At 34.6% G+C, this 22,060-nt stretch overlaps 1 protein-coding gene across 5 annotated transcripts in view; it reads right to left on the bottom strand.

The window, feature by feature from the left end:
* Positions 1-22,060, bottom strand: part of LOC136038760 (synaptotagmin 1-like) — a 65,120-nt gene that overhangs the window by 6,580 nt on the left and 36,480 nt on the right. For 3 of the 5 annotated variants that reach the window (XM_065722131.1, XM_065722133.1, XM_065722134.1), the window contains one exon: positions 3,668-3,785. In XM_065722131.1, coding sequence (XP_065578203.1) covers positions 3,668-3,785 — 118 coding nt within the window. The remainder of the gene's footprint in view (positions 1-3,667; positions 3,786-22,060) is intronic. The other 2 variants (XM_065722132.1, XM_065722135.1) reach the window with 1 other exon arrangement.

Here is a 22,060-nt window from a genome sequence, read left to right as displayed (position 1 = left end):
AGCTTAAGTTTATTGGTCATATCAGATATACTGTAATCATGAATAAGTTTTCGGTTCCGAGTACGGGAAGGCAAATAAAGAAAGAACTTAAGATACCGATAGTAATGCGAACACAGATGCCTAATATCCTTGCATTTTAGGATACTAAAAACAATAACAGGATAATGCACATCATCATCGAAACATATGAATATAACTTGCATAAATCTTCCCGATTCAATTTTTCTCTATTTACTACAATTTTAGAATATTCGATCGAAAATATTTTTTTAGAGTCACCCACAAGCTTATTACGTATACTCATGACGCTGAAGTATATATAAATACCAAGTCGTTTCAAAGAACAAACAATAGAACTAGTAAAATCAGAACGTTCTAGCGGGGATGACGAAGTGCGAGAGTTGAAACATAAATTCTCGCACTTTTCATATTTAAAGCTACAACATTTTGAATCATGAATCATAAATGAATCACGAACACTACCAACCATTTTAGACAACGAAGACTTTGGTTGGCTAATCGATAAAATGTCGTCAGTATAAGCTAAATGTGAAATATCAGACATTCGGTAGTAATAAGTCGACCAAACAAAATTATCGTTGAGGCTATACACATTATGGGGATAAGACCCCTCCTTGGCACACACTGCGTCGAACAAAGATTCATTCAACTGGGTTTACTTCAACCCGCAAGTAGGCACGTTCACACCAATGCCTCAAAACAAAAATAAGATCATGTGTATTTGTATGATTACTTAAAAAAACAACCTTTTTTATAGACATCTTGTTATTTCAGTCAAATGCATACAAATAAGCACTTTTATGATATTATTTTTGTGCTAGTGGATTGGTTCTTCAAGCATTGCGAAATTAACATAACACGAACTTTAGTGTACTGAGCAGTGGGTTGATAGAGCTAAAATCTTTCCCTACATTTATCTGATGCTTCTTCTTGGAAAGTGTCATAAATTGGCGATCAAAAATGCAGTGCATTTAACTTTGGATAGCCCACTTCTTGATAACTGGCACCTAAGAGGCCAATAGAGTTTAACCGTTAGCACTACTGGATATACAGTATGTAATAAATCGATTCGGCTTACTTGAACTACATGTATTTTTTGAGACTGCTGTATGACCTCTGAAACTGGGAGGCTATGAAATTAGCTTTCTGACTTTTACTCGAGTACTTTGGCTGTATTTGGGATAAAAGACCACAATTCCAGGAAATTAGGAGGAAGGAAAAAAACTTACTTTTCAAAATATAGAAGGGGACAATGTTTTGTTAACTTTTGTTATGGAAATAACAAAAAAACATTTTTTTGAATAGAAATACAAAGAATGGAATTTGCGAAATCTAAAGAGAGGATCAACAATTTCTTTTTGCTGGGGGGGGGGGGGTAGACTCAGCGTTCAATAGTCCTATAGAAATGAAAAAATTATGCCGTTTAACGAAACTAAGATTTGGATCTCACCTACCCCTCTGTTGACGGAAAAAAAAATCCTAATTCAAATAAAATTTATATAAACAATTGTCCCTTTTTTTGTTTTTAGTTTTGCAAAAAGAGAAAGCCATTCATAAGAGAAAGGAAAGAAAGAAATGATTTGCTAAGTTGCAATTCTAAGTTAACAATCCATGTCTACAATTTTTATGACATAAAACACTATAAAAAGTGTTTTATTTGTGCTCCCCTTCGTTTGAAACTTGGTATAATGATAGCTTTTTAAAAATGGACGGCAGAGGACTGTGACACCTTTAGGTGCCTTGCTGCTAGAGTTTGATTTGAGAGCATATTAACTGTTGTACTTAGAACTTGAAATGCTTTGCACAAATTCTACTGGCAAAAGTAAACAAATTGACAAAAGAAAGCAAAAACAAATCTGAGAAGTCCAAAAACTACCATAAAACCAAAAACACCTAGTGCTTCTGAAGGAAGTGTTTAGTTGCAGCAAAAGACAGTAACGAAACTTTCAAACAGTTTATGGTAAAGAACTGTCGTAAGGAGTGACCCGGCTCAATAGTAACCGAAACTCAATAGATACCAATAGGTACATCAAAAGAATAACATATTTATTCTGATTTTAAACATATAAATTTCATCAAGTTTAGTCTTACCTATTAAATGTTACGAGCCTGAGGAAATTTGCCTTATTTTCCAAAAGAGGAGAAAACGCCCCCTAAAAGTGCCTCACTTTTGTCCACCTGCTTACGTTTAAGTTTGACTCTTTCTCACAGTTCAACTTTTTAAAACAATAAAAAACTTTAGCATAAAGAGTGGGGCGTTGAGGAGGGGACGTCTCCTTCCATATACGGCATAATTTCTGTTCGTTTTAGGTTTTAGTGTTGCTCCTTACTTTCAGTTAAAAAAACTTGTTTTTTTTTATTGAATTCAAGTAAAGGGCAGTAGCCTTTTACGTTGTTTCAATATTTTATGATGTTCATTCTGTTCTACAATTACCTTTTCTTTGCTCACCAGAGAACTTAGGCATGAATATTATCAGATTTCCCATGTTGGTTTGTTTTGAGCGGAAATGTAAAGACATGAACAGGATGGGAGCTACTTCTAATGCACTAAATTTTTTCAGATAAGGGGAAATGAGTCTGGCGACAAAAAAACCCAAAGTGCTCGCACATTAGTTATCAGGTAGACTTAGGGAAAGCACTTGAAAAATAGCTTTTGTGGGTGCAGCCATCTATCTATCTATGCGCCCCTCCAAGTGATTATTCAACAAATGCCATCTCTTTATTCCGTCAAGAAGAGGATCATGTGATCCGTAAAATCTAGCCACTTAACTCGGTACAAAACTTGTGAGATGTTGGGCGTTCATGATGTCCTTGGCGTCACAAAGTGTATCGTAAAAAAGAATTAAAAATTAATTTTGATGGTTTTATATCCCTTTGTATGGTTACCATCGTTCGCTGTTCGCTGCTGTATTAAAGGGGAACTGCAACCTCAGTATCACTTGTTATAAACCAACGCATTTTAGTATTTAAGCGTGATATAAATTTTCAGTTGAATATGTGAACAAGACCTTTGCTCAATTGAAGACCTTTGTTCAATTTGAATACTAAAAAAAGACCTTTAGACACTTGAAAGTCTGAGTTTTTTTATCCGATCTATTTTTGCCATATCTTATAGGTCTCAACAAACTTAGCTGAAAAAGAAGACCCTTATTGACAATCTGAAAATCCAACGGTGACTTTTTAAATTTATTCCAGGGCCTATAAAGAAAAATACTTAAGGCTGTAATATATTTTATGCCTTTATGGGAGAGGTGGTGAAAATTTTTAATCCCCCCCTTACTGGCTCTCCACATACAAATAGAGCTTTCGAAGGGAAGTTGAACTTTGGTTATCTGGCAAATGATCAATGAAAACTTTCTTTTTTCGTTTGGAGAGATTCTGATGTTAAGGAACCCCAGTCTCTATTTAAAATGTTAACCCCGAAAATTCAGAAACAGAATTTTCTGTCGGTGCAGGTTAAAATATCAGCTGCAAATATTTTTATGATAAAAAATAGCAAAATTCAGTCTTATTTAAGTGAAAAATATGGTTTAAAAAAAAAAAAACAACAACAAAACACCTTGACATATTGAGATCGAAAATAATTAAGTTCAGATCAAAATAAGTGCATTAGAACGGCATTCTTTTCTTAATATCAGAAACTTACCAGAAAGACCACCAACGTCCATTTTCTTCAGGTTCTTCGCCTCTAGAATGACAACTGTCAATTTTCCAGCTGTTGGTACGTAACGGAGTGAAAAGCATATATCTCCCAGCTTATTTTCCTATTTCGGAAAAAGATGTAAATTTTTTTTAAAGCTTTCAACATATAAAACCCTACAATCAATATTTAACTTAAATACCAGGAGGAAAATTGTTGAGCCAGTAGGTCCCTATCGAATAAACTTGTAATCCAAAACAAGTATACGATTTGATAGACACTACAAGAATGCCATTTCTTTTCAGCTTTCAAGAATCAATGCCCAAAAAAACCAACAAACATCAAAAACAGGAAGAATAATAGGCTTTATGGCCCTTGTACATAGGGCCTAAATATTCATTCAAATTAGATTTCCACGCTTCTGCGAAAAGAATTCCCTACTGTTCTTCTTGTTTTTGATGTTTGTGATCGAAAGGCAGTGTGGTCTTCGTCGCTATTTACAAAAAATCTAAAAAATTGGCTAAAAACATACTTTTTCTGCTTGATGTTTACTCTCAGGCTCGTGCTCAGGCATCATTCGAGGATCAGGTTAAAATGGTCAAAACCTTCGCTAGCAGGCAAATTATACGAGACATATGGTAATTGATGAAAAAATGAATATACTAGGAAAGGAAAAAGATCACCCCTCCTCGTATGTAGGGTCTGCTGTTGTTGATAAACAACAGCAGACCCTACACAATGTGATTTGTTATTTTGCTGTTTTAACCTTCATTATTGCTGATTTTTCTCCTCATTTAATACCTAACAGAGGAATATTTTGAAGTAGTTGGCTGTTGGGAAGTTGATATTGCAATTTCACTTTTTACTACGTTGTGTACTATTCCAAATCGGTTTAAATTGCAGTTATAGACTTTCTGTCCATGGAGTGCTTTATTAAAAGTTAATCAATTTATTAAGCACGATTATCCAATATATTTAAGGTAAATTATACCTATCGAACAGCTAAAATAATAACTGCAGTATTCCGAATATTCATTGCAAAAGGCATGTTTCTTTAGAATATAAATTAAGCCACTGATAGACGCAGTAAATATATATACCCAATCTATTTTTTTTCTCTTCGAGGATGTACTAGAAATATCTTTTTTGCAATGTATCTTATTTTGTATGTAATTTTATACCAAATTTAGACCTATTTAAACAAAACTGCTTGCCATCTTACATTTCAAAAAGAAGCATCTTATAAATGATCAGTAAGGTAGGGAGAAAGACGGAAAAAGAGGGGTAAAAAAGAGAAATAGAAAGATTGGGGTATCGGGGTCATAAAGCAAGATAGAGAGGGGGTAGAACGAGAGAGAGGGAAAAGAAGGGAAAAGGAACGGAAAGAAGACGAGAGAGAGAGAGAGAGAGAGAGAGAGAGAGAGAGAGAGAGAGAGAGAGAGAGAGAGAGAGAGAGAGAAGAGAGAGAGAGAGAGAGAGAGAGAGAGAGAGAGAGAGAGAGAGTAGGGGGAGTGATAGTGAGGGGAATAGAGAAAGTGGGGCAAAGTTAGAAAGAGAGAGCGAGAGTGAAAGGGAGAAACAGAAAATTTACGAGGTAGGAAAAGAGGGAGGGGAAGGGGGTGGGGTGAAATAGAATGTGAGAGAGCGTATGAGGCAGGGGAAGGGAGGGAGTGAACAATTCTTCAGGCTTTGGATAAGTAGACATGGTATAGAAAACCGTCAACTGTTGCCAAATTGATAGAAAAGCTGCCGACCGAAACCCACATTCAAAACAGCGTCCGGAGTAATGGCTATGATACGCGAATACAATACAAACGGCAAAACAAATTCTCTTAGATGAAAACCCAAACAGTACATAAGACAAATAAATCAATCTTAAATCAAGCAAAACATTCCAGACAAATATTGAATGTTATCACAACCAGGCAAAAACATAATTAAAACACCTTGGGACATTTTATAGCGACAAAAATGTACATTGCCTGCCTACAATGACAATGGATGAAGAGTTACAGATGGTGAAAAATTTTTGAAAAGTCCTTAATCTCTGGAAAAGCCGCCTTGAAAATAAAATTTAAACCGGTAAACCGGTAAAACCGGTAACAGAACAATGTGTCTACCCTGAGATTAAAACGAATCTTTGAATGTCTCAAAAATAATGTACTCTCTTTAAAAAAAGAAATCAAAAATTCTTCGGTGTTAAATTAAAATCCAATAAGCATAAGATCACATAGAAAAGACTGATAATTCTGTAAAAATTACACTTAATTAAGTAAGAACGATTTTATGTAACAGGAAACAAGTTTTCATACTAGTGTACATAGTTCATGCTTGTGTGCAACGATCAAAATTTTAGATTTGGTTGGAAAAATACAGTAGAAAAACTCAAGTAGAATGCATGAAAAGAATTAGCCTTAAAGCTTAAGAATTAGCTATAAAAAATACTCATTATGAGGGTAAATCTATAAGAGAAATCAGAATAAATAAAGCAAAGGAAATACCGTTTTTTCAGTTTTGCTTTTCTGCTTCTTTATTAAAAACAATAAAACTGATTTAAGTGCATTGTGAATTGAATATCTCAACATTTAACTGATTCAATTGACCCCCTCCTCTATGGTTTATTATTTTAATTTTGGGTAATAGAAATGACATCTCCTTCTGTTACTCAATTCCCTGTTCAAATGACATGATGTAACTACCACTGTTATCAACGCTTCAAATATGATTGCTGACCGCCACTAATTTCGTTGTCGTGGTGCTTGATTTTCAATAGCATGCGACTCTACTAACTATAAATATAGTTTATTAAAGATGAAAAAGCAAGAACGGCAATGAAAGCTTCGAATATCATTACTGACGAAGGAAGACAATTTTTAGGTCAAACCCTTCATTTTTACGGCTTCTTGTTTGGGCCAATATTTTGAAATAGTACGGGCCAATATTAGGAAATTACTGAACTGTAGTTTTACGGTACTTTTGAAGTCATAAGCGTCTCAAAACTTTGTGACATCCAATCTGTCACTATTAAACCTAGAAGTGAATAAGTTGACTGGCCCTATTTTCCTAAATTTGGGCAAAAATCTCAAAATTTTCCTCAATACCAAAAATGGTCCGACTGAGGTTCAAAACGTCGTTAGCATAATTTAAATATGACATTCTTGATGTTAACACAAGAATATCAGCAGGTTGGTTTTTGCGTTAATGAAAATAAAACTGTAACAGTTGATTTAACCCTTAAAGGATGTTCTCATAAATCCATCAATTCGCAAAAATAACTTATATCCCCGAATCTGACAATTTCATTTACCTGGGAATACGAATAAGAAAATCAATTAAAAAAAACTATCAAGCTTGCCACCCACAATCTTGAAAATAAAGAGAAGGATCGCTTATTCTTCGCTTTTCTCTAATGTTGCGCCACTTACTCGTTTCTGCCTTTCTTTTATCTACATTAAAACACTTATTGGTCCAAAAACTGAAAATAAGCCTTCCACTAACTTGTATCGTTCTTTAAACTATTCTTCATTTAACATATTCATCAAATTAACAATTATATAGAAAATCTTAGTGACTATCTCAAAATTTTAATCGAGCAACTTTGTGGAAAAAGGGGTGCTGGAGGGGGGACAGCTAGCCTCCAACAGTTTTGGTAACATAAAAAGGGCACTAAAACTTTCAATCTACGATAAAATGAACCCTCTCTCGATTATGTGGGATATCTGGTTCAATGCTATTACCCCAAGGACAGCATGCCTAATAAGAAGAAGCTGTAGCCAATTCTCTTCTTTCAAATATCTTAATCTCTTGAATGATATCTTGAATGGGAAAAAGCAATCTGCTAAGACCTTATCAGTTATCCTACTTTTTTTTTTTTACAAATAATAGAAATTTCTAAAGTTGATTTGTAATCATTTTGGATTTAAGTTCAGTTTGAATAATCAAAATTAGGGAAAAGTTAGGAACGCCTTGTTTGAGTCATAATATAAGCTTTTGCTATTTTTTAGAAAGTCTTATAATAATAAGGCAGACATAGAACGCTTTCATGTACTTTTATCATATACTTACCACAGATGCAAAATAGTATCCATTTTTTGATTGACCTTTTGACCTAGTAAATTTTCTATGATAGGACCAAACTTCTACCAACAGGTGTCACGGGCTAGCACCTTTAAACTGACGTTTCAGTTGTTTTCTATCTAGCATGAACCCAGCTCAACAAAGACAATTTTATCAATTGACATTTTTCGAAATTTTTATTCTATTGCAAATCTGACCTTAGTAATATTGCATAGCGAGTGACCAAGACTGAGAGAGTGGAAAATGAGGAGAGGCAAATATTTCCTCAATTTTTCTTATGAAGAAAAACACTACAAAATCTAAGGGAGATTTAATTTTGATCTTATACTGTAAAAATACTGAACAGAGTATTTCCTAACTCAAAAATGTATTTTAAAAATTCCAAATTGCAGTTGCCCTCCCTCCTATTGGTTTCCCTTGTTTAGTTAAAAAAAGTTTTACATTTTTTTATCTAAATATGAAGTTAGGGCGATATGTTAATTCAGTTTAGGGGCAATACCTTCTTAATAAATGGATTTCTTTTGAAATAGTTTAATCTAGTTTTGAACTTGTCGGTTTATATAAATTTCTAATTTCCAGGATCTTTGCGAGAATTGTACGTAAAACTTTAGCCTGGAGAGGGCCATGCAAATAGGAGTGAAATGAAATTTTATAAAATCGATAATAATACAACAAATAGTAGATGTTAATGAGAAAATTACAAAATTTCATCACTTGGGGACGGAAGGGGGCTATAGGCTTGAACTTGTCCTTCGTGTGCACATGTATAACCATTAAGGAGTCTATCACTTTTCATTGACAAATCTACGAAGAAGAGAGCAAGTACTTATTATGAAAGTTCTAAATTTGCTTATGAAATAAGCTAGACCTCTTCTTCGTGTTTATGTTTACTTTACCTAATAGACTCGGTTTTAAAGGGGCTGCTTCCTCATCAACGCCCCGCTCTTTACGCTAAAGTTTGACTCTTTCTCTCAACTCTTCTTTTTAAAACAGTAAAAAACTCTAGCGTAAAGAGCGGGGCGTTGATGAGGAAGCAGCCCCTTTCATATACGAAGTAATTTCTGTTCATTTTAAGTTTTAATGTCGCTCCTTACTTTCAGCTAAAAAAACTTGTTTTTTATTTAATATTAACCAAAATCAACACAAGAGATTATCCCTAATTCCCCACCAAGAATGGGCTTTTCAGGGCCAAATGGATTGTTTTAAATAAAAGGACCCCCCCCCCTTTCGGTGCCAATTCCGCATAGGAAGTGCAAAAGTGGTGGACGAGGATTTGAAAAAACGTTGGTTAGATTTTAAAAACAGAATAAAAAACCTCTAGCACACAATTTTCTCTTACTCACTTGGTTAATGTTTAAATTGTTATTACCTTTGAATTATTTGTTGGAATCTACGGCCTATATCATGTAAAACCCCTTGGTTGTTTGTGATAGTGGAATAGCTTGGTAGTAGCTCTATAGTGTATCAAAAAAGGCAAACGTCCATTACTTGGTTATTGCCATATTTCCCAAGATTGAAGTATTTATGCCAGAAAATGTACTTTAAGACAAAAAGTGCTAAAGAAAAGAAGTTTGAAATATTTTTCAATATAGATCCGATTGATGGGTATTCTTTAAGATTTGTTTCGTAAATTAAGTAGACCGAATTGAAAACCAATTTAGACCAATGTGAAAAATTCCCATAAAGCTGCCAATTTTAATTTATAGCACTGTAATCCTGTTTGAAAATGTCCATTTTACTACAGATGTCAAAGTTTGAAATTTTTCTATTTACTGCAAATTTTAGCAGTAAATACGTTCAATGTTGGATCATTTAAGCAGTCGAAAAGGGTCATCTTCATCACTTTGCTATGAATTCAAATGTGGCACACATACTTTTTCTCCCTCACCCCAAGATTATTACTACGAAGAGTTAGATTCCCCCTTCTCTAATACATCTGATTTCCGGAAAACACCATCTTTGCGTAGTACACTTAATGTTCAAGTACAAAGCTTTAGGTCGCTACCTTTTTTCCATCCAGGATGTAAGCAATTATATTATGACTCGCAAGTAATAGAAGTGTTAAAAGAACTGGATTAATGATTAGTTTTCTTTCAGGTTGGCTAATTGGAAAGATTCTTCGACAACTTTACAATCATTAAAACTTTTCAAAAATTGTTTACATTTTTTTCAGATTTTGCATGACTTTATGAAAATGCCTGATTAACTTATTGGTTTTCATATAACTGAGTAAACCATTATTGTTTTTTAGTTATATTGTATAAATAAAACCTTAAATATTCAAAATCTAAAATTTAACATGTTTCCTGTCTATTGTAAATTTTTAATCATAGAGCCATTTCATCAAAATAATGAAGAAAAAGTGAATACAGGACTTCAAAAGAAAGTATCAATAATGTTTTGTGCTAATTGAGGGGTTGGACGCACTTAGCTGATATTATATTACAGTGTATTTTAATTTCGGAATCACCAATAAAGTTATCTGGTTTAAGTTTCTGAAGTTTAATAGTCAAAATTACATAAGAAAAATTATAAACTGAAATTACAATACAGGGTGGAAGGGAGGGGGGGGAGATTATGCAATATATAGAGTGGAATAACTAAGGTTTAGCACCCCCGGCTCTTCTAAATACAATTAAATAAAAAACAGGTTTTTTAACTAAAAGTAAGGAGCAAAATTAAAACTTAAAAAGAACAAAAATTACTCCATATATAATTTCTGCTCGTTTTAAGTTTTAATGTCGCTCCTTACTTTTAGTTGAAAAAAGTTGCTCTTTTTATTTAATTTATGGACGTTAACGCGTGTTTTTATCTTGGTTCTCCGCACATAAATAATTAAAACGAAATTTGCCTATTAATTATTTTGGGCTAAATGGCTTTCTCATAGTTTTGATCAGAAGATTTTTATAAGAAAAAGGAGCGAGGGAGTAGGCCTATTTGCCCTCCAGATTTTTGATTGCTTAAAAAGGCAACTAAAACTTTTAATTTCTTACGAACGTTTTCATTAGTAAAAAAATATAAGTAACTTACGTATCAAACTTCCATATTCGTATGTTTTTATTGCGTATATGAGGGGGCACACCCCCTCGTCAATACCTCGCTCTTTACACTAAAGCTTAAATTTTCACCCAATTTCTTAAGACTGAGCCCTGAATCACAAAGGCCGAAGAATAAATAGTTGGAATTACTAAAAATACTTTAGCGTAATGAGCGTGGTAATACGAGGAGGTAAACCCCTAATATGCATAATAATTTCTGTTCGTTTTAAGTTTCAATGATGCTCCTTACTTTCAGTTGAAAAAACTTTTCATATTTATTTTTTTATTGTCTTTTTTTTAAATAATGCTAGAAAATCCTGCACCCCCTTCACTGAAATTCTCTTCCCCCATGACAAATTCCTCCTTGGAAAAATCCTCCCTAGTAACCCTCTCCATCAACTTCTCCCCCTCCCCCCAACCAAAAAAATCCCCCTAAAAACGTCTGTACACTTCCCAATAGCCATTACTATTTGTAAACACAGGTCAAGGTTTGTAACTTGCAGCCCCTCCCACGGGGACTGTGGGGGAGTAAATCGTCCCCAAAGACATAGTTATTAGGGTTTTCGGCTATGGTCCACTAATTTCCACTAGACTCAGTCCTCTTGCGACATTCTAGGACCACTGAGCCGATACGATCACCCCTGGGGAAAAAAAAATAAACACGCATCCGTGATCTGTCTTGTGAATTAAGAATTAAGGGTGCTGTAGAATTAAGGGTGGCATGCTTTGAAAATATCCCGCTTTTCAAGAAGTAATCTTTTTAGACCATAATCTTTCCTGGTGTTACCAAAGATAAAACACTGTCAGTGAAAGCAATAAGTTTCCCTTTGGCATCCGTGCTACTAACTACCATAAGGGATTAATATGCAAAAAAGCAAGACAAATAAACAAAGATTTCTGCAATTCTTTGTTGATAAATAAGTAGCCTTACGCCTGTAAACAAAAGACGAATTACCGATATGTAATGAGTACCGTTATTTGATATTGCAAAACCTTCAACTACTATGTAGGTCAGGTTTCTTAAATGGGAATTGGGAGGGTAGGACAATGTCGTGAATTAGTTTTTGTAATTACATTGATTTTTATCCAAAATAAGGCATGTGAATTTCCCATGTATATTTTTTCTTTGTTTACCCTTTAGAGTTCTAATTTAGGACAATGTTTCTGCGACTTTTCGTCGTTCTGGAGAGTTCAGAATAGATTACATGCCTTGAGCAGACCCTGCAGAGCGTAAGCCATTTCTCTTACTTTTCCTGATAGTTTGGTTGGCTTCATTTTAGTTGAAAAAATAATTCACCATTTTTTTTTAAATCATGCTTTCTAAGGTTATTTTTACTTGTTGTGGGAGGATACAGGCTAAAAAGAGCTCCATGATAGGGTAGCAATCAGTTTCAAAAATTGTTTTTGGCCATAAGTTGTGCTAGCAATCTATTTTTTCTACTTCTTAAGACGTGAATAAATATTGAATTCGAAGATTTTATATCTTCTCATGAATAAGTAGAAATCTAGCACCATCTCTGTGCATACATTACCATAGAAATTACTATAAGAATGTATACTTGTGTAAATAATTTTGTTTCAGATAAGGCCCAAAAATTTTCAGTCGTACGGCTTATTTGTTTATTTTATGCCTTACTTGGTTTTACGCAAACAAGTAGTTATGTAAACAAGCATCTTAAACATATTTTTGCCCACTTAGCCTCATTTTTCAAAATCACATGCTTGTTCGAAGCTAATAGAAAAGATTGAAGAAAAAGAACGCTTTTAGAATAATAAATTCGTTAGATTACATGCACGAAAACACCATTCTATTTTCTATTGGTGAGCAGTTTTAAGTCATTTTAAGATGAGGAAAGGGGTTTAATCCTACTGGGTACAATATTTTTTTTTATCGTAACTAGCATTGAATTCTTCGTAAGGTACTCTAATCTCGAAATAAATGTCTCTAGTGATTTTCAATTGGACAGTGTTTCAAGATAAACCATTAGTAATGATTGTTTCGACTTTTGAAAAAAAATATCCCAAGGTATCTTAACCGTAATGAAATTATATACAATTACTTACGTGTCAAAAAAATGTGAATATCCAGAGTAGCATGCATTGGCAGCATCATTTAAGCGGAGGTGATAAGCGCAGGGTTGAAAAACGAGCAGGAAAGAGAAAAAATTAAATTGAATTATATAGAAGATGCAAAAATTACAAATAGTATAACTTGCAAATAGAGTAGGCCTACCCTACCAAACTCATTCTCATCTACAAGAAAATTTAAATTGACTTCTTATGCTTTCTAACAATATAAATAAGTTATCTGAACACAGATCAGATTCCACTAGAATTCAACCCCACGTTTAATATAGCTTACTGCAATCGCTTGCAATGGATTTTTGTCATTGATAGCCAATGATAACCATCTTTCTTCAAATAAATTGGTTTTCATTGGCCGTCAGTAACAAAACCATTTGCAATCGATTGCAATAAGTAATATTGAACCTACGGCAACTTGAGTTTCGAGTCGAGCCTCAGCTTTATATGTCTCTGTTGGGTCCGCGGCCCCCATTATCAGATAAATATCCTGTTTTTCATCTATAAATTAGCTGCTTGCATTCACGCTTTAAATGTGTTAATTTTTCAAGCTTAAATAGGACGAAGAAAACAAAATGGCTTATAACATTAATATATCTCTATGAGTCATCATATTAGCTTACTTAATCTTCTTTCATTGTTTTTATATTCTGGAGCGTGTCAAATTGAGTTTTAGACGGTCGTTGTTATATGTTACCCCTGATTGGTATACTGGCCCGCGAGAGCAGCCACTTTACTTTTTCTGTGTTTATATATTCTATAGTTAGTTCAAGTTAGTCCAAGCCCAAGTTCATGTAAGTCAAAGTTCAAGTGAGTTAGTTAATAGTTCAAGTTTTTGTTGGTTTGTCACTTTTTTCAATAAAGCTGACTTACATTTTTAAACCCATTTTTAGATATTCTCCTAGCCCGTTAGGTTGGAGATGGTAGTTCTATGCGAGTTTAGAACTAACTACGATGGTTAAACATTAATGGTAGTATATCGACACTCTTCAAGTTTTGAAAGTAATTTTTAATGAGGAAAATTATGGCAAATGTCCATTCAAAAATCTTAAGTTTGAAAATATAAAACAACAAAAAATCGAAAAAAAAAACTCTGGCGTTGTTTCCCTGTAAAACATCAAGGTTCAGAACAAAACAAGGTTTTTTTTAAACATATAATGATTTTTAGAGCTGTGCAGCTTGTCCTTTTAAGGTTGGTGGGATATAATTTAGATAAGACAAAGTTTTGGATTTGGATATTAATTAAAATATTTAGATAAATTTAGATTTAATTCTATTCATTTTTAAGTTTATTATCATTTCCAGTTGTCTTTGGTATCGAAACTGTTTTGTATATCACCACATAAATTTTCTGTACAGCTGAAGCAATAATATCGTAGCTATTCTGGAACTTGGAGCTGAGCCAAATACTTCTGGGAAAGTTAAAAGAAAAGTTGTTTTTTTTTTATTTGGGACCTTATGAAGCTGGAAATGTACAAAAAAAGAATGCTATTCTTACAAGTTGATCTCAAGATGAAAACCTGTAATTGTGGGCTAATTTAAAATGTAATATTTACTGGGTGGCAAAGGTTCATAGCAATTAACGCATAAAACTTTATCTAAAGCTGGCGTTCCAGGATAGCTTTATAAAGGTGTATCTTCTGATCTTTTTGTTCCTTTATTGCAAAATAGGTTGATTGGCCTAATAGACGGAATAATCCCAATAATTTCTTCAGTATTTATTTAATCTGACGTAGCTAGTCCCAGAATTTGAAATTAATTGAGTAGTAGAAGCACCAAGAATAATGCTAACGGTAAAAGAGAATTCGGTTCCTCGACACCCGGCTCGAGCCTGTTTGGACCTAATGTCGAAAAGGTTGCTTGCTAATTTCAGTGCCCAGAACGTTATCCGAAATTGGGGTTGACGATTACTAATTTCAGTGCCCATGAAAATCATTAAATTAGCGTAGATGGCATAATGGTGCCTCCATGTTTACAGGGCGCCATTATTCTCAAGGTGCCACAACGCTAACCGTTACGCTGGGAAACAGAAGTTAATTTTATATATAGAAGAATATAGAGGACAAATCTTGGTTGATGTACTAACTCTAAATCAGGCACGTGTACAGGAATATATTTTGGGACGGGGCCCCAATCCTTTCAAATAGAAGATATAAGGTGCATTATATTACGCAGTGTCTATAAAAACTAAAAGCACACATATAAAGAAAATAGGGACTCACCCTATATTGCAATGCACCATACGAGTGGAGCTATGAGCAAACCTTACCACAATCTCATCCACTGATACAGAAACATCTCGATGTACTTTCGAAAGTGTCAAGCCATTAAGATGGCTTTCACCCATTCGGCTGCGGAGATAGATTTATAGACTTTTCATAGAAGAAAATGACCTCTCCGTATATGCTGTAGAATTAGGAATAACATAGAAAATATAGAGTAGCATAAGAATGTTGCGAAAAATGCCTTGCTCATACTCAGCCAGACCTTGCACTGCCGTCTTTAAAAAGAAGACTGGGAGCTATTTTAGCCACTCCGCTTACCATAGTTATCATACGATAGACCTGAGGCATATATCTTGAAAATTTCGGTTTACGTCACCAATAGGCACTTTTACAACAAAAAAAGGCATGGACTCCGCTGGGGCTTTTCAGAATAACTTTGTGCTTTATGGATCGACATTCGAGTGACTGGATAAGTTGGTTTGCGAAAGGGTTGATAACTAAACTCGACAGCAAAAATACTTTTTTTGTCGGGAAATATCATACAGAACGTTGACGACATTTCTCTATCGTTTGCATGGCAACGGCGATTTCAAGTTTCTCGCATATGCGGGGGACTTCCAGAAACAGCTAGTCGAATCGCTCCTCCACCTTATTTAGAATATCTTAATAGGTTTCTATTGCACTTTTTACACACTGAACGCACACAGCCATATTGATGTTTCCTGACTTCAGCAGATTTTGAAAATTCAGTGAGTTCCCCAAGAAAAGATCTGTCATAATAACGGAGTCCAAGCTCAGGATGCTATTGAGGAGACTTCTGGCTTTTGACGACGCCAGCTAATCCCCTTTTGTCTCTATGTCTTCTATGGCCTTAAGGACGGAATACCTAACTGCTTTGAAATCTCTATTGCATCATGTCTTTCAAACTATCGAGTTTCACAGAATCCTTTCAGATTGACTTTAGTGGAAGTTTTTAAGACAGCGCTTTGCTTGGCACTAAAATGATTGAAAATTACTGTTTCACGAATAACCTTAATACGGTTCTTGATATCAGCGATCTTGCTCGAGTCCGTCAAAACCAAGTTCAAGGGACATCACTTGATGAATTATATTTTCAGTAGTGAACAATCCACAGATTTCAACCAGTTCATTCTGGTTTCTAGAGCTGCATAACTGGATATTACCCACAATTTCCTTAAACACGTTTTTCATTATTGGAACGTCTTTCATCTGATAGCGTAGCAAGGTTCTAAAATTTCTATCATTTTGTACATGCTCTATAAAGGTCAATTTTCTCCAATTTTCGCCCCCACGTAGTGCAAGTCCTTGCCGTCCACACAAAAGTATCGTCGAACAGTTCGTGGTAACGAACTGTAAGTAAGGAGCGACCCGGCTAAATATTAACCAAAGCTCTAAAACAGAATTTTGATGCCGATAGATGTATCAAAATTGTATCAATAATTGGATTTTTATGCTTATTTCAAATATATAAGTTTCATCAAGTTTATTTTTAGCCATCAAAAGGCTACTAGCCTAAGAAAATTTGCATTATTTTCGCAAAAAGGGGAAAACACCCCCTAAAAGTCATAGAATCTTAATTAGAATTATAGTGTCAGATTCAGCGTATCAGAGAACATTACTGTAGAGGTTTCAAGCTCTTATCTGTAAAATGTAGAATTTTGTATCTTTTGCCAGAACAAAGATCACGGTGTTTATTTGTTTTTTTTTCAGGGACGATCATGTCGATCCAGTGGTCCTAGAATATCGGGAGTGAGCTCATTCGGGCAGAAATTAAAAGTTTTAGTGCCCTTTATAAGTGATTGAAAAATTTAAGGCCGATTAGGCCCCTTACCACGCCCTTTTTTCAAATTCGTCTGACCAGAATTTTGTGACAGCCATTTTGTTCAGCATAGTTGAAAGACCGAGTTACTATGTCTTGGTAGAAATCATGCCCCCAACAGCCCCTGGGGAAAGGTATTTAAGTCAGAAAATTTGCCCATTGTTTACGTAAAGTATTTTATATTGGGAAGCATGAACACATTTTCGGGTGGAGGGAGCAAATTTTTGGCTGATGGGATTTTAACGGAGGTAATTTATATGGGGAGGAAGTTTCTAGGGAGTAAATTTTTAGGGGAAATTTTACACTGGGGGGATTGGCCAGAATTCCTATACGGAATTTAGTGTCTTGCTTTCTCTTTGGTGACTCAATTTTACGCTTGGAGATGCTAAGGGTAATCGTCCGGGGTAGATTTTTACCAGTATTGGTAAAAATTGTCTAGAGAGTAAATCCGTGGGTAAGAGGGATTTTTCCTTAGAGGGGTTGCCAGATTTCCTGACATTATCTAAAAAACGATCAGAATTTAAATGAAAGTAACTGAAGTCCTTACTTTCAACCGAAAGTAAGGAGCAGCATTAAACTTAAAAAGAACAAAAATTATTACGTATATGAGAAAGGTTGCTCTTCCTCAGCACATCACTATTTATACTAAAGTTTGAATTTTGTCCAAATTCTTTACGATTCCTGAAATACTATGTTCGTTTAGCTAGAACAATAAGGAACTTTTTTTTAAAAGTACTGAAAAACTTTAGCGTAAAGAGCGAGGTATTGAGGAGGAGTAGCCCTCTTCATATAAGTGATAATCTCTATTCGTTTTAAGTTTTAATATTGCTCCTTGATTTCAGTTGAAAAAAATTGCTTTTTTAAAATTTAATTTCTCTGATGAGAAAGAGCTGTTTTTTGTTTATTTCTATTTGTTCTCTTTTCTGAGTATTCAAGATTTCTTTTATAGAGGACTCGTGCCAGCTCATTATTGTCATAAGACTCCCTCCCCCCAATCAGTAGTATCTTTATGGTAGAAGTTTCAAAGGTGTTTAGAGAAGTCACCCAGGGTGTATTTCCAATTTACTCGAGGCTCGACGACAAGGTGCCATAATTTTTGGCGAGACTCTCTTCCGGCTTGATCACAATCAAACAAAGCACAATATTTGCAGAAACGCCCTTTTTCACTGCAGAGTATACTAGCTAATCGTACTTGTCCATCCAGCTTTGGAATCTTTTTGTTATTGAGCCTGCAATATGAACTGGGAAAGGATAGTCCTTGTTTGGTTTAAAATACCTTTACAGTAAATTGTATTTTGTTTCATCGGAAATTGAACCTCTCCCTTGGAAATGGTTCCAATATCTAGCTCAAGGCCAATGTTTATTTTGTCACATTTGTCTGCTACTATCTTGACCTGAAGTCAAAGGTTCAGTCGCAAAAGCAATGTTCATATGATTACTGCTGTCAAAAGCCGGAGAACACTTATTTTTTACCTTTTCACGCTTGTCCAACTTTTAGCAAAACATGATTTTAGACCGTTATTTGCCTGGGTTTGATTGCAGTAATGACCGCCTTATCTCCTAGAGACTACACAAGGACCACAATCAGAAGATCTTCCAAACTAACAGCTAACTCAAAAATTGTTTGACAGAGGGTGAGAAACCGGACCGGAAATTTGCCAACACCATACTGGAGACTCAATCAGGTAGTTACAGGAGCAAAAATTCTCGTAAACAGTTAACAAATTATGTCCAGATAAGTAACTTATACTTAACTTACACTCCGTGAAAATAATAAAACTAAAACTCTAGTGTACAGATCAGGGGTTTGATGTAGTTAAAGTATTTCCCCCCATTTATCTGAATGTTTCCTCTTGCAAGGTATCCAAATTTGGGACAAAAAACACACTATACGTAACTTTGGGTAGCCAAATTAACAACCTACTACCCCTGGTTAAGATCCAAGGGAATACCAGTCTTAGTATCAAAGGCCTGATTTTAGTGAACCTAAATTTAATTTGGTTTCCAGCTAAGGACAAAAGAATGATTAACGTCAGTAAGGTATTGCCTGTTATTGTAAGGTTAGCTGAGGTCAAGTGGGCTTGAGTTCCTTACTCCTTAAAGTTTTGCTCTGTTAGTCATACAGGCTTAATTTATCATGTATTTATCATATTTAAATTTTGAATTAGGTCAGAGTAGTCTGAGAGGTAGGAAAATAAGCCTCTGGAGATAAAATACGCCTTAGAACTCCGTTTAAGTAAAGTCAACCGTACGTCTGACTGAAATTCTAACAAAGTCGACATATTAAAGGTTTGCCTCCCTGTCAGTAAGGTTACTGTCAGATTGTCATTCAAAATATACAAAGGAACTTAAATGGAGGTCTTGTTAAATGCCTTAAGATCACTTTCGCCAAAAATTATGAAATTCATAAATGAAATTCCGAACATGCTTAAGGGACCACGCGCTGAGACTACTCAAAGGTAGGAATTACTAAAATACAACTAATTTGAGGGTAAAACAATAAAAGTAGCTGTGTCTACAGATGTTAAAGTGCTTGAGGTTGATTTTAGTTTAAATACATCCAAAAATAAAGCACAAGGTTCGAACGCACTCTTGAATTGCAGAGTTGTCTGATAAAAAGTACTTTAGGGCCGTTAGATTTCAGGCTGACATGATGGAACCTCTTAGAAGAGGCTGTATCATTACGCTGCTTTCTTGTTGTTGGTCTTGAGGGCAACAATAGTCAGACTCTACTTATAACATTGAAATTGAAGAAAGTGAACTTTCTCACCTTGGAGAAAGTAAAGACTTTCTCTAAGGTGAACAGGCTAGGTGTATTATTATTGATTCCCACACTTGATTGATACGAGTTCAAACCAAGCGTAACAGTCTAGTTTGTCCATGGTTCCTCCGCCTTTTCTTCTGAAGGGCAGAAGGTTAGTATGCATAATAGTGACGAATTGCCCTTGTGAATATAGCCGGATAAATCTCTTTTAGATATCAGATTTGAAATTCAGTTTGGGATCGGAAACCTTCCTAGATAGCCTTCTAGGGGGGAGGGGGTACTCTGACCCTCTGGGAATTTGATAAGCAAAAGTTATACTTATTTTTCACAGCCAAGAAGATGCCCAAGACCTAAAATTCCATGATTACTTCCAAGGTCGTAACTTTTCCAGACTCAGCCTAACAAAACCATGTTTTTTTTGAAAAAATGCTGGAGCATTAAAAAGCTGACAACCATGAAAATACTCATCAGTTTATACCTTGAAAGGGTAAGATGTTACCTAAATTTTAGTTTTGTCTGCATCCAAGTTTCACTTTAAGGAACTGTAGATGTGAGTACTAGTTGTTTAGAGAATTTATGATATTTTTTGGCTAATAAACCAGTAAAAAAAACGCTTTAACCTGGATTCACTCAGCAAATTTGGCCTTATATTCATTTGACTTGTTCTTTGCATGTCATCTCTAATACTTTGATACTAGTTCTAGTAAAAATAAGCACCGAGAAAATTCAAACCAGCTGAAGCGGAGCTGCTCTAAGCGATTTTAAGCAATAAAGTAACTCATTTGACAGAGTAAATAAAAATAAGGTTACCTATTGCTAATACTACCACTATTGCTTATCCTCCTCTTCTCGTCAAGACTAATCTTAAAACAACTGCTCGTTGGTCAAATAAAGCAATTATTCTTAAATAACCAGTACTGCTTTTGCTATACCTCTACTCTGCAACTAAATTAAGAGAGACCCAGATATTGCATCAAAATTGAACACAAAATAAATAAAAAACTAGTATTTCTAAATAATGGGAATGAGCGACATTGAAGCTCAAAACGAACAGGAATTACACCGTCAGGAGCTTCCCTCATATATTGGACACTATTGAATCATTAGCGTTTGTTTTAAATTTTAATAATGCTCTCTACTTTAATTTTTATTTGTTTTTCTTTTTAAACTAGCAAACAGGTTAGTTTCCGAAATCTTTTAAACTCAACCCGCTTCGCTACTGTTGATAATGTCCCTACACTGCTACTAAATTTAACAGAGCCTCAGATGTAATATCAAAATTGAACACAAAATAGATAAAAAAGAGGAATTTTTAAATAATAGTAAAGAATGACATTCAAACTAGCAGAAATTACACCACCGGGAGCGTCCCTCAAATGTTGGATAATAGTGAAGAACAAGGTTATATCAAGGATAATACTAAAATTTTAAATTTTAATAAAATCGGTTTAAGGACTTTTTAAGCCCTACCTGCTTCTCGACTGATGATAATACCACTTCTCTGCCACTCTAAATTTAAGAGAGCCCCAGATATTACATCAAAAACGAAAAAAAAAAGAAATAAAGAATGAGCGTTTTCAAATATTGGTGAAGATCGAAATTGAAATCTAAAACAAACAGTAAATACACCACGGGGAGCCTCCCTCATATTTTGAATAATATTGGAGAATTAAGTTTCGTTTTAAATTTTAAAATTCTTTTTAGTTTTATTTATATTTCATTTTTAAAACTACCAACAAAGCTGGTTTAAGGACTTCTTAAGCCCGACCCGCTTTGCAGGATAGTAAGCCTAGACTCTGAATCTTTTTATCATTTCAAATTTAGTTTCTTGGATTTAAAAAAAATGAAAATGCCGAGATATCAATGGCTTGTCTCTTTTCAGGGAAGTTTCGGCTTATAAAGTAAAACCACTGAAACACATATTTTACTATACAGCTAAAGATAATAAAATGGCATCGATAGCATCACTTAAAAAGAGCAAAAATTAAAATTAAAATGAACAGACGGTTGTGCGAATAATAATAAATTTGTTAATGCTAATATAGCCTGTTGTATTAACATCGAATTGAAATTGTGAATGTAACCGTAAACTAATTTTGAATTCATTCAAACTGTAAAGGGGCTTATTCCGCCAATAGTATAGAAAAAGAAAAAAACAATCATATGTCCGTGATTACAATTAAACTGAGTATATTTGCAGATACTGCATAAATTGTTCACTTCGTTGGTGCTAAAGTCCAAAGCCTACCATATTCTTTGGCTTTATACGTCCGGTTGCAAATTATTTGGGCTATTCTCAACACCGTCCCTGTATTTTTGTGATGTCCATATACACGTTTATATCAGTATTGCTTTAAAAACCTACTATGTTGC

Source organism: Artemia franciscana, chromosome 18 (genome assembly GCF_032884065.1).
Source record: "Artemia franciscana chromosome 18, ASM3288406v1, whole genome shotgun sequence".
NCBI lineage: Eukaryota > Metazoa > Arthropoda > Branchiopoda > Anostraca > Artemiidae > Artemia > Artemia franciscana.
Note: the sequence above shows the minus strand (reverse complement) of the source record. Positions and strands in the feature narration are given on the sequence as shown.